A 13995-nucleotide genomic window follows, 5' to 3' on the forward strand; every position below is an offset into this window, starting at 1 on the left:
TAAATTGCCCCCTCCCATTAAAATTGAACCCCCACCATATATAGTGTACATAGAGAACCATACAGATATATAAGAATGTTTAGTTTTCAGATGTTCAGTGTTTTCCAATCACGGACTTGGCGATCGCACCCTCTAATATAATTCCGTGGTTTAATACACTACAGTACCTATGCAAATGCAAACACCTCTGTGGGAAAGTCGGTATCCAAATTATGCTACTAATGTTATTTTACATACAGGCATTGACGTAGAAAATCGGGGTCGACACATAAAACGGTTTTTTATCCGGTCTCTGTTCTTGAGATCTTGATGTTGACAAACATGACGACGTCGTCTGCAGCCAGTTCAATCTCCCTAAAAAAATCTGTTGTCTTTTCAGGAAAACACGTGCGTAGTTTAAAGATTTGAGTTTTGTAGATGGGTTGGTTAGTTTTATGATCATGTTGCTTCATAAACATCACCACAGAACAGCTACCACATCACTGACAGGTGACATTCGTGCAACACCACATGGCTTTCAAAACGCAACCGCGCTTCTGATCTGGGTGATACTAAATACAAGCCAGTGTGCTACGTACTCCCGGTACAGTCAAGTACAACGCACGAGAGCACGAGGAAAATATTAACCACGTTATTTCTATTCCTTTGCCAACATGTGTACAATCATATGAATTAGAATATGAAGAAGAAATTGTATTATTTGCCCCCCCCCCCATCTGTTTTAACTCGGCAGTGCATAATGACTTGTCCTGCTCACAAAAGGGAGATAATTCGGGGTCTCGTGGAGCGAACAGCTCAGTTGTGAACCCTTAAACCGAAATAAGATATGTTAAGATAAATTTTATTTAAAGTCGGTGGGCATTTGAAAAACAACAATACCATAAGCTCTATAGAGCTTTTGACCGACATACATGTTAAATACAAAAAAAAAAAATCATATCTGGACAGGTTTGACATATTATATAACTTAGGCAATACAAACAGTATATTAGATAAAAACACATTAGATTTCAAGTTATTATCGACATGGACAGATTTGACACATTGTAGTTAGACAATACATCTAGCATATTTTGAAATACATCAGATTTCATATATATATATATAGTCAATAAATTAGCACTGATATGATAAAGTATATTTAAAATTGAGACAGGGCATGTGGACGTGTAGAAGTGAGGGTGACGGAGTTGAGGTGTCATTTGCAGGCTGAACATTTGCACTGTGCACCGATCCAGGAGGATATTAAAGATTTGAAGTGAGTGAAGTTATTTCTTTTATAAATGGTTTGGGTAGATTGTTCCAAAGGCAGTATCAAAATATTAATTGCTTTTTATAAATATGAAGGAGGTTTCTTTTTGTTTTGGTATAACATTTGTATGTCCATTTCCGTGACATATTATAATAGGTTATTGATGAAAACATTATCATTTTAATGTTATTATCAACTCGTGTACATGTGTAACAGGAGATAAAAAAAATGCACGGCCAAACCGGATTCGAACCTGGGAACCTTCGAACTCTAGACTGACGCTTTACCAAATCGAGCTACCTTTCGCCAACGATCGAACAAGCCCAGTTCCGTCCCCTCCTTATTATATCGTCTTCGCCCTCGTAGACGAAACAGTTTACAATCCAGATTTTACTATGTATAATGACATATTCTACAGCGAGTGAAAGTGAGCGTAAATCCCGGAGTATCGAGAATATTTATATCAAATTGGAATATTGATTTGTCTCGGATAAAAAAAAACTGCTGAAGTTTACAGAGGAGCGACAACCCAGTCATTTTACCGAGTCTTCTTGTCCAATCCACAAAGTGGTTCATACCGAGCCTCCGATTTTGTCATATCAGGGGTTCAGAGGCTAGGGCGCGCGCAAGTGAGCGTAACCCCCTGACTATCGAGGGTGATATGACAGATAATTATGATAAATATTGTGACGATACTAAGTACGTGCTATTTTCTATATATTTGGGGGGTTTTTTCCTGCTAGTATTAATATTGTCATTAGCATAATTACATTGCACGCCGTACAAAGTTTATTTTGTAGAAGATGATCAACTGACCATGAGTTAATCGGTGTTTGTTCTTTTTAAGCACATTTTGATCAAAATAATTGTACAGTTTCTGTAACCAACCACACTGTGTATATCCAGACGGCTATAATGCTGCATTGATTAAAATGATATTATAACCTAAACTAATGTAAACATCTCGATCGATGTCAGCTGGAGAATGTTGTTTTACTGTTATTTAGCTACCAATTATCTGAGGAACGATGTGAAATGTAAACGGTCTTCATGACAAGAGATGACCTGTTGTAAAATTGAAAAAACAGCAGTACATAGGACATGAGGAACTAATCAAAGTAAATTGGAAAAGAGTTTACATATTATACTGATGAGATTAAACAACATTACTTAACAAGTGCACTTGGTTCATAAACCTAAACTCTTAAGTCAATAACACCAAAAATAACCAAAACAAATCGCCAAAGAAAACGAATTTTGTATGAATGAAAAGGGGGGAAAAAAGTGCATATGCATTTGACCACTTTTTTACATTGATATATAAACCACATGGTACCGTATAACAGAGTATTTAACAAGGGCTTGAATTTTCGGGATTTGGACCTAAATTCAGAATATTCAATTTACACGGTCTATAATTTTGCGATCAAGACCAGTGAATGAACTAAATTTTCGCAGTGTATTGGCATAGAGACGGGACATTCCGCACATAATGTGTCAAATAATCAAATGAATGGGCCTTATGCCAGCATATACGTATACTTATTGCAATAAAAAAAGTTAGGGCTAGTTGCGCAGTGAAATGTGGTAACATTGAACATCTTTGAGGAAAGGAGTATTTAATAAGTACGATACAAGCCGCAGTACAAAATTTTGGTGGACACATACAAGGTACTGGATGGAATGACAGCTCCCCAGTACCTACATAATCTTGTCACCCTGTATTAGCCGTCACGATCACTGCGGTCGGAGTCAGAATCATTGTTTTGTGTCCCGAAATCTAGTACTGTGACCTATGGAAACTGGTGCTTTGGGAGGGTTTCTTTACATCTAAACTTTAGAAAGGATGCTATTATGAAAATAAATAAATATGTTGGCATTAGACTTAATATGATGCAATTTAGGTCATTTATTGAATCATTAAGATCAATATGGATAATGAGGCTATACATGAACATCAGGTAAACCGCCGGAGATTATAAAAAACATCACACACAAAAATATTACCAAATTATTAGTTTGAATATCTATATAAATATGAGACAATTGTTAAAACCATATTTGGAAAGATTTGTTTATTAACGCATGGAATATATAAGAAAACTTTGGCAAGAATTCATACCAGTGCGATGTCACTATTCAAAACTACACCTATCTGGTATAATAACGTATCTAAAATGAATATTACTGGTATTTCTGTATGGAAACTGGTTCAATTAACAAGAAAACATAAGGAATGAACTACGTACTGATACCTGTACAAGAAACGTACTGAAACACATTTTCATTAGTATCTACGCTATCTACACTGTCATCAAAATTATCTTTCTCCAGAGGTCAATGCTGTATTTAAATAATTAAGTACGCCGTTCATAAATCATGTTACTACCTATATGGGATTACATGTAGAAATACTTAAAACAGTTTATAACCGAAGTTAACGCAGACATAAAAAATGAAGTGTTGGCCAGGTGACGCACATCTTCTAAATCCAGGGGTTACGCTCACTTTCGCTCTCTACACCCCTCGAACATGTCAAAAATGAAGTCTCAGTGTGCGCCACCTTGTTGATGAGACGAGAAGACGTGTTCGATCCTTTGATATACATAAAAAGAATCTCGCGGTCATGTCATGGTAAAAATTGACAGGCTTTGAAGTCGGGCGTCTCTTCTTTGTAAAGTTTTTTTTACCTGATACCGATCAAACAGCTATCTTCGTGCCTTCAATTTTGCTATGACATATTCCAGGGGTGTAGAGAGCGAAAGTAAGCGTAACCCCTGGATATCGAGGACGATTGACGCAGTATTTTTGAAATGTTGGCTAAGAATCAACTGTCAAATTACAACTGTATGTTAGCTGCGGGAAACGTAGCTCATAGTCCGATCGTTTTTATTTTTAATAGAGGATGTGGATCCAGTAATCCAAGATTTCAAAATAAAAATTAAAAAAAGATGGGTCGAACCGTAGTCACGGTTACCACAACTGAGTGTGTAATCTTTTCTTTATATGTACTATTTTGAAAAGGACTATGACGTTGACCTATTGACATCTAACCTTTATACACCCAATGTTGACGTAGTGAGAAAACACCATCGAAAGGTGTGTGATGAACATGTGTTGTTGAATCGAGCATTACTTCGAAACACGCTCAGGTCGTCTGGGCTAAGGTAAGTACACTACAATAATTGGGCATGACTGTTTTCTTCACAACACCTAAAACATGTACTTTTATGAAATTCAAGCAGTATACATTAGAATGTACTGTGTGTTATATATATATAATAAATTACAATTTCGTATCTACGATTTATCTAGTATTGTGTGTAAGTGTGTCAAAATAATAAATATGTATGACAGTAAAGTTATAGTCAAATGATTTCTCGTCGTCACTCTGTCAGATGGTACACTAAACTATTTTTCAAGGTAAGCATTATCTCGGTTATTTAAATCAGATATGTCTGCTAGTATTCATGATTCATACGTCTGACTGGCATTTACATTATGTTTTCCTCATTTCACCTGTGTATTATCACATTTGACGACTGTCCAGTCTGTCTCACCTGTGAAGGTCCCTACTTTATGTGCAAGGCTGTGTGAGACGACTGATTGAGGTACCAGTCCGATTGAGATTATTGAGGGAAAATTGTTGTAACTTTGTACGATGTGTAGACCTGCAATTAAATACAAAGTAAAACGTTGAAACTGACTTGAGAAATCACTCTAATAATTTAGTGGAGGTATACTTGCCTATACCACACATTAACTTCAACAACGTACACTACTAGTCTTTACCTTAGGCGTGTCCACATTCAGGAAAAGCATAGATGTGAGATGCTGTTCACTAAGTGTTGGTATTTTTATTTTGAACAATAATAGAACGATATAATCTCATTCAAATTTAACACAAAAAGAGAAGTAGTTCATCTTTTCACTGTTGAAAGATACCAGTAACAAACCGATTTAGACTAACTAATTCTATATAGAAATTAGAACAAAATCTCAACAGGTAGCATGTGTTAAATTGCGTTCTCAATATATTTTTCACTATATTTAAATAAATAAATAAATAGATGAATAATTATATCTTGATAATAGGACCGAAACTTTAACAGGATTTGGATATCAAGACTAAACAACACTGTGTTTGTGTACAGTAGTGTCCATCTCTTTTGTTTGCGCCCGAAGCGTTTCATTATTTGACATTATGTGTCCTATCATGATCAGCAGCCAATGTATGTAGACGCTTGTGTTGGAGGACAAAGCAAAATATAAATGGTGGGTTCGTTACGACTCGACAGTCTTTAAGAAAGACGAGTGTGTAGCAAGCGGGTCCGAAACAGGGTCAATAGTTCATATATATGTGTGCTCCCCGATCTACCAAGGTCGACGTCCTAACCGGTGGTGATAAATTATAATATATGCTACATGTATATATGTTAATATTAGTAGGATACTAAAACGTTATGATATTCGCATAGTTAGTCAGTTGGACATAATAATATCAAAGTACTATTCGTCAATTAATTTACCTATACCTACCATCTAGAAACCCCGAACTGTTTATCGTCAAAACAATTCCCTGCTTGCGTTCATTTCTCTCCGATTTTTATCATTATTGTTCATTTGCGTCGCCCAGATTGTTTTGTGATTTGCGTTTTTTATCTAGCGTTTTTCGTTTAGCGTTCTTCGATTGGCGTTTTGCTTCATTTTGTAAATTTGTTTGTGTTCGTGTTTGCTTCCCTTCGTTTACATTTACATTCATTTGTATATTGAACTATTGTAACTATGGAGTGTTCGATTTACATGTGGTTAAATCCTAACACTGTAAAGAAGGAAGCCTAGACCGGGGGTTACAGGCACTCGTGTGCTCAGACTGTCCGTCTTGGATTGTGTGATACTTTTATTGTCTTATCTCATTTCCTATATGTTTTAATTCTTTTCTTTATTTTTGCTGCATCTTATTTGTATTTTAATTCCATATATTCTAAAAAAAAATGTTTTACAAAACTTAAATTTTGTTAATTGATTTCGGTATCATTTTTAATTCACACTATAATAGTGTATATTCTGTCAATTTTTATTCTTTGCTGTATTAGCAATGTATGTATATTCCACTTCATAGTGTTTTAATCCTAAGTCCTAAGTAATTCTTGTGTGATATACAAGTATTCATTCACTATTAGCTATGTGTTTTATTACCTATTCTGAATACTACTTATCTGTGATCACATTTAATGCTTTTCATATATTAACATTATTTTTATATATATATCCCGGGGGCCTTTGTAGGTAGGGGACTCCCAATCACTTAGAAACCTGGGATATGTATACTTTCCTTTTCTGTGATGATTATTATTGTTTTTGTTTTATTAATATATGTGATTATCTCCCTTTACTTGTAATCTAATATGTTATTGTTATTTTTACATATGTTTGTCGCAATAATAGCTCTCAAGAGCTAATGTTCCTTGTTTACCTGTATGCGACGTTAAATAAAGTTTCCTGTATCTTTCCGAAATTAGCACTAACATCAGCTCCCGGATAAAAACGGTTATCGAAATGATATGTTGCAAGACAGTCAAGAACGCAAACTCTCCCATCAATATGTCAATACAATCGAATTGTCTTTTGTTGGTTGTGTTGTTACTAAAAATACTAATTGTAAATACATGGTCTTATAATTGATCAGCTTTAGTTTATGTATAGTCTTTTGACGAAAATGCTGATCATGATGATAAAATCTACATATATCATGCATAGAAATTTAGTGTAGTGAAGTGTAATTAAATACATTATGGACCGTACAAAAAAATAACAGACAAATTAGATATCAAATTATCGCGATTCTAAGAGTGATATTTTGAAAAAAATAACGGTGGTATCCATGTCAAATAATTTTGATTATCATCTAATGGCGTTCTTCAAATAAGAACGGGTACAAAATAACGGCTCTACTCTATAACAAGTTACTCTGTAACGAGTTTGGAGCGAGATTACAGGAACACTGTGGACCAGAATAACAAGTCAGAAAACATAAAAATACCTGCCCCGTCTTTGCAGTTTCAGATGGTTTACAATGTTTCCAGAAGACAGGTCATCCACAGCAATTAGCTCTAGCAGCTAGGGGATGACTTTTTATTGCGATACCTCTTAAAAAGACAATAAGAGTCAGGAAAAGGAAAAATAGAGACCTGTACAACAGTGTAATATTTGCTATATCACGTATTCATTATTTTGCCTTCACATGTAATGAGATTCTAGACGTCAACGATTCTTCAGGTTTCAAAAGTCATAAAAACGGAGCAACGGGTGTTTTAATTGTATTATTTGCAACCCACCTTCTCCCCCCCCCCCCCCCCAAAAAAAAAAAAAAAAAGGATCTTCAAGAATAAAATTCATTATTGAAATTCACGAAATTTGAAATCCTACTTGAATATCATTAATTGAAATAATAATACTAATTTTCAATTTTTATTACATCTTTTTCAGCGTCGGCCAGACAATATATCACCACTAGAGCCATGAATGGAATACGACTGTCCGTCGACCCTAATGACGTACTGGTGGACGAAAAGGTGTCTGTTCGGGCGTCTGGGCTGGAGGCAAGACAGCAGGTGACCGTGTATACCTCCGTCAAGGGCGACAAGGGAGTAACGTTTGCCAGCTCTGGGTGTTACCAGGCAACAGAAGACGGAGAGTTGGACCTAGAGAGCATGCCGTCCTCAGCAGGTACCTACACAGGTGAGAATTTATAACGAGACTCTTGCACGTCTGAATCATCAGTAACATCCACTCAGTAGAGCACTACATATAAAAAAAAATGTCAGGAAAAAGTTTTATTTCAATGTTGATACATGTATGAAGCCTAATTTGGATGGCAAGGGCAAATGTACGTTTTGTACCTGGATACGTCATTATCATACTAATATTTAGCGATAATCAAGAAGTTCTATATGTGCATTCTCGAAATCTACAGATTATATCTAATTTAATAGACAAGTTGAATGAAACCAGATCTTGTTCAAATATAGATATACCGAATTATTGTCGCTATATATAAATTACATTTCACCTGAATTTTCTACATCGCCTTTACCACAGGTGTGGATGGCATGGGTTTTATCTGGAGCTTGCTTCCATCGCCTGGTCAACGTCCAGGAACACAGCTGTTACAGAATGACGTCACAAAGCCGCAGACAGTAGATATTTCTGTTTACAGTGGTCACCGCTGTCTGGAAGACCTTTGCAGTGGCCTTTTGGATGCACCATTGGTGACAAATGTGTTGACCCGTTGGTATAAACCCAATGGTGTTAGCAGAACACCCATTACCTCAGGGCGACTGCGAGGGACACTTTTTCTACCAAGAGGTATTAGAAAACAGCCATAAATGCTAAAGTTTGTTTATAACCATCATACTAGTGGGACATGTTATCGTAGTTAGCTGAACCATGCGCATAATATATTTGCTTCTCTAAAAGCGTAAAGAGCATCCAGGAATGCTTCAGGAATGAAATGTTGAAGGTAATTTCACTTTTGATATTTGTTTGATCGTGTGTAGGTTCTGGGCCGTTTCCAGGAGTTATAGATATCGCTGGTCTGGAGTTGGGTGTGTTGGAGAATCGTGCTGCCCTACTTGCGTCCCATGGTTATGCTGTACTGGCGCTCCCCTATTACGGCTATGAAGATCTTCCTAAACACACAAATAAACTTGATTTGCAATATTTCAAGGTGAGAACTTATGTTAAGATAACCAGCTAAACATCTACAATAAATTTAGCGGAATGTTGTAAATTAGATAATGTTTGGGTTTTTGCTACTTTCCTTATCATCAGCTGTTTCCAAGTATCGACAGAGCGATTTTTATAAGCTAAATATGATTGAAATATAATTTGCATGGTTATGGAAGAAATATATTTATTGAATACTAATTTTATTAACCTAGATTGATATCAGGGCCCGTATTCATGAAACCGTTCTCATGCTCAAGCATGGATGCTGTGCTTAAACTATATTTTTTGTAACTTGCCTACATGTATATCATGTCAACGATCAAAAAGTTAAATGTAAACATTTAAACCGTATCTGGCTTTAAGTCTCTTCAAAATATTTCCAAATCATAGACAAAATAAGATTTGTTAAGTTATAAACAGAACATGAAATAAGGCTTGAACACAAAACCATACATGAGCATAAGAACGGTTTAATGAATACGGGCCCAGGTAAAGTCCTACTATAGTAACATATATTGATATTGGATGCGCTAGCTGAATAAGTTATTTTCTATGTCAGGTTTTAGTTACGTTATAAGATTAAACACACTTCCTTAAATGTTTAACCACAGGATGCTGCAGCATTCCTGGACACTCACACTCATGTCAAGCCTGGTGGTCTGGGAATATTGGCAAACTCAAAAGGGGCAGAATTTGCGCAATTAACGGCTATCCATTGTCCACAGGTAAGATCCGCTGTGAATGTGATGTTTGGTACTTCCGATATTTATGTTTGGTACTCATGGTCCGTATACATCATCTGTTGGTAATCCTCCTTTCTGGTTATTAAATATCATATATCTATACTTTAACTCATTCACCCCTGAAGTGCCATAATAAACTATTCCAACGTTTGAATCGGGAAACTTCAAATGTGTCTTCAGGGGTGAAGGAGTTAAAAGTGGAAATTGTCTCGGTGTGGAATTATGTCCTTCTTCGATTTGAATTACAAGTGCACAAAATATCCGCGCATGAAATGCAAGATGGAATTTTCAGATTAGAAATAGACATTATCAAAACCGTGTTTGTTTTAAAGGTTTACAACGCTAAAATGTCCACTTGTACAGTAACAGAACTGCTGCATTGTGAATTAGTGGTGACATTGCAGCAGGGACAGCCGTGGTGAAAGTAAAACAATATATTGTAGTTATGATATAGCTGTATGGTACACGAGTAGCATGACATTACTCTGATAGGAAATTAGTAATATCCTCGTTTTGGATATTATGCAGCTGGCTGATGTATCAATCAAATATAAAACACTCTCAATCAAAACAAATTGTTTTAGATATGACAAATTCATATTTTTTTCTTTGTAGATAAAATGTATGGTCAGAGTGAACGGCATGCCTTACATAACATTCTTTCCTATCAGAGACGGAGATGTGTTATACCCACCTGCTGTGAAGTAAGTTTAATTATCTATGGACGCATTGTAATCACCTGCTCTTAATTGCTAAGCTGATGTTGAATTTAAAGCGATCAAAACAGTTTTGAAGAACATTTTATGCCCAATTGTGCAATCTCTCATGTTTTAATAGGTTCGTTGAATGTGTAGGCTATGCAATACATTGACAAGCCTTGATACTTTTTTTTGTATAGTTAGTAATGTTAAGGCAGTGTCAAAAAACAAAAAACAACCGTATCTATCTGCATTTTCACTGATCTGGTATTAACAGGAACCCACACTGATATTTATGTGATTCTCCACATCTATCTACACATACCCAGTAAACGTTGGTTCATAAAAGCTAAGGTAATTAACAACAACATACTCGGACTAAAACGGCGTAACACACTTCGTTTTTTTCCCTATTGTAATCACATGCATGTGAATATCGGTTAACATGCAAATGTTTCCTATTTAATGTTATTTACCGAATGTTTCTCAAAAACTGATAAAGTTGCAAAATATCTTAACAATTTACCTGTTGATTTTTTTCAGTTTGGATCTCTCGTCCTGTGAACTTACTCATGAAGGTGTTGTCGGCAGAAATGGCCACTGCTTTGACACTGAAAAATTCACCAAAGTAAAGACTGTTCTATTTTATATTGCTATTTAACTGTCGTTCGATTTAAGTTATGGGGTACCCTTTTATTCTGATAAATAGGTATTTTGTTATGTCATCACTGATGTGTAAGACTGTTTTAATCGGACAACCTCCCAGATAGTTGGTCAGCTAGAAATGAAGACGTTTGGTGAAGAGTTATTTCCCCTGGCTACTACACTTACTGGAATGTAATCAATATGAGTAGCGTTCCGAGGGTGTAACGAAGATGGTAGGCCGAAACATGTAGATGACACTTTGTACGAACTGTAGACATTATTTAGATTCTTGAATTTCTAACCGAATTTCTAAGAATATCACATTGTTGATATTAACCTGCTGGACTGTAATTGTGAGTGTTTGGGTCCTTTAGTTTTGTTTAACGTCCTATTAACAGCAAATGTCATTTAATGACGTGTTAGGTTGTGGGTGCGTGTATGCGTGTAGGTGTGCCGTATACACACATACACGTGCCGCATATGCTCACTAGCCATTCACCAAGGGTCACCTGCCCAGACCATTTTGGTTTCCTTCGGGGTTTCCGGTTTCTTCCCTCACTCCTATCTGCACCGACATAACTTATGGGCTAACAAGAGTGATTGATATAAATTGTAATAGAATAAAGTTTATATCTATATGGAGAAGTTATATGATAAATGAAGGCGGAACTTGGCTATTGCTGGCAGTATGACACTATATAGGAAACAAAGGATGTCTGTCGTTACATTTATATTTATAATTTTGTGCAGGTTTGGGAATCCGACGTCAAAATCCTGAGTATTTGTGGTGGTGATGACCTGAATCTTCCTCCCGATCTCCACCAGCTGCAGGTGAACTGTTTTCCCGTCAACAAACGTGATGATATTGAACTGGTCAAATACAAGGGTGCCGGTCATTTGATAGAGCCCCCTTTCTCCCCACACTGCCGGGCCTCTTACAACAAACTTGCACGTAAGTATCCCTCATTTATGTGTACCATAAACATCTACGTAATGTGACGTGTTCAAATTGAGAACGAGTAATTTATGATAGGTGGTCCTTGCCATCTATTTAATTTATACGTACTTAACTGCAGTTATCAGCCACATTACCTGGCCAAAACGAGAACTATATGTTAAAATGTTAACCAAATAAACTACAGTGTTTCTATCGAATTAAAACAGTATAACTTTCACACGAGGGTTCATACACTTATTAACTGCGATCAGGATTAGAATTTGCAGGGATACAATAACTGTACCTGTAGCCGCTGTATGATGCGGTGAAATTCACTTTTGACAAACTGTATCTATTCCCAAATGTTTAAGATGTGTCTTATAATTAATAATTAATACTTATGTTTAGCTTAACGAAAAATGCATTATTTTAAATCCTCATGTGTTGATGTTGTTTTTATTATAGAAAACAATCTGGTGTGGGGAGGAAATCCGAAGGATCATGCGGCTGCGCAAGAAGATTCGTGGAGACGTATTCTGCAGTTCTTCAGCAAACATTTCCATGGAAAACCAATGCTTTAATTATTGTTTGTGTAAAGATGATCGCAATTAGATATCGCAGATCATACATGTCGAAGATGAGTAGATGGATTTCCTCTTATTGCAGAGTGACGTTTTTGTCTCAATGAACATCACACGAGCATTGTGATGTACCCAGACTGAAAGTACAGTAACTTCAGCAGGTTCATGTTCAGATGCCATGTTATAGCGGGCTTAATGGTGAATATGTTTGTTACCGATTTGCGTTCATTTAAGCAATGAATGTGTTAGCAAACGTTGTTATGGTCCTATAACACACATTGCTAATGTGGACAAACTTGATACAGCCCGAATAGTTCTTTGAACAGCAAATTTGGCGTTGACAACAATTAAAGTGATAGTGTCACAAAATGTCAAAAGAGACTGATGCGGTTACACAAGCACATGTACATCCTGTTATAGTTTCACAGCACCATTCGCCTTATCATTGCAATGGAAGGATGCAAAACATCGAAAAAATACCGTTCAACCCCTGTCCGTAAATATGACGCTGATCAAATACCGTTCATAGCTCTCTGACCGCAATCCCTTCCAATAATGCTTATAGAAGACCTTTAGGTGGGAAGGTAGATATACCTCTTTGTGTTTGGGTTAAACAACATTAATTTAGAAGAATCTTGAGATAGTGAGCGATAAACATGCAAACTGTCCACACAAGTTTTTAAGATACAATCATCGAATAAACGATGGTTTTACTTGTTATCTTTAAGTAACATTAAACTTAAGGCTACAAATACTCTCTCAAGTAAAGTGAGCAAAATGATGAGTAAGTTATTTGCGATATGACAATTATTTCATTTACATGATTTTTGTTCAAAACAGTTGTACTGTTATATTGCCGTCAGATGAATATAAGTTGTATTGGTTTGCATTATAATACAAACCAGTGTTGTCCCAACCAAGAGTATAACTCGGTAACAATACGGTTGACGCTGCCGTTAGTGCGACAGTTTTTAGCTCACCTGGCACGAAGTGCCAAGTGAGCTTATGCCGTGGCGCGGCGTCCGTCGTCCGGCGTCCGGCGTCAATATTTTACTTTAAACGACTTCTTCTTAATAACCGAAAGGCCTAGGGTGTCGATATTTGGCCAGAAGCAAACTTGGATGAAGGGCTACAAAGTTTGTTAAAATTAATGACCTTCACCTATTTTCAAGGTCACAGGGGTCAAATATGTCAAAAACTTTAAACATCTTCTTCTCAATAACCAAAATGCCCAGGGAGTTGATATTTGGCCAGTAGCATGCCTGAGTGAATGGCTACCAAGTTTGTTCAAATGAATGACCTTCAATTATATTCAAGGTCACAGGGGTCAATTGTATTAAAAAAAAAAATTAAACAACCTCTTCTGATTAACCAAAATGCCCAGGGTAATGATATTTGGCCAGTAGCA

General features: G+C 36.3%; 2 protein-coding genes across 2 annotated transcripts in view; one reads left to right on the plus strand and one right to left on the minus strand.

Annotated features, from left to right (window-relative positions):
- LOC110461869 (methionine--tRNA ligase, mitochondrial-like) overlaps positions 1-527 on the minus strand; it is a 14921-nt gene extending 14394 nt beyond the window's left edge. Inside the window, exon 1 of the mRNA XM_021515591.1 lies at positions 238-527. Coding sequence (XP_021371266.1) covers positions 238-442 — 205 coding nt within the window. The 5' untranslated portion in view covers positions 443-527. The remainder of the gene's footprint in view (positions 1-237) is intronic.
- A 3821-nt stretch (positions 528-4348) lies between these two features.
- Positions 4349-13619, plus strand: LOC110461867 (acyl-coenzyme A amino acid N-acyltransferase 1-like). The gene is made up of 9 exons (XM_021515588.1): positions 4349-4419; positions 7742-7993; positions 8354-8620; positions 8812-8981; positions 9595-9708; positions 10342-10430; positions 10968-11052; positions 11820-12021; positions 12472-13619. The coding sequence occupies exons 2-9, from the start codon at positions 7774-7776 to the stop codon at positions 12585-12587; spliced, it is 1263 nt and encodes a 420-aa protein (XP_021371263.1). The 5' UTR covers positions 4349-4419; positions 7742-7773; the 3' UTR covers positions 12588-13619.
- Positions 13620-13995: the final 376 nt, after the last annotated feature.

This window comes from Mizuhopecten yessoensis, unplaced genomic scaffold (genome assembly GCF_002113885.1).
Source record: "Mizuhopecten yessoensis strain PY_sf001 unplaced genomic scaffold, ASM211388v2 scaffold10693, whole genome shotgun sequence".
Classification (NCBI taxonomy): Eukaryota; Metazoa; Mollusca; class Bivalvia; order Pectinida; family Pectinidae; genus Mizuhopecten; species Mizuhopecten yessoensis.

Excerpts from the sequence above, each read along its gene's own strand:
- LOC110461867 (XM_021515588.1), top strand. The coding sequence starts at position 7,774 with ATGAATGGAATACGACTGTCCGTCGACCCTAATGACGTACTGGTGGAC. Across the intron at positions 8,621-8,811 it reads GACACTTTTTCTACCAAGAG|GTTCTGGGCCGTTTCCAGGA; the intron begins GTATTAGAAAAC and ends GATCGTGTGTAG. Across the intron at positions 11,053-11,819 it reads ACACTGAAAAATTCACCAAA|GTTTGGGAATCCGACGTCAA; the intron begins GTAAAGACTGTT and ends AATTTTGTGCAG.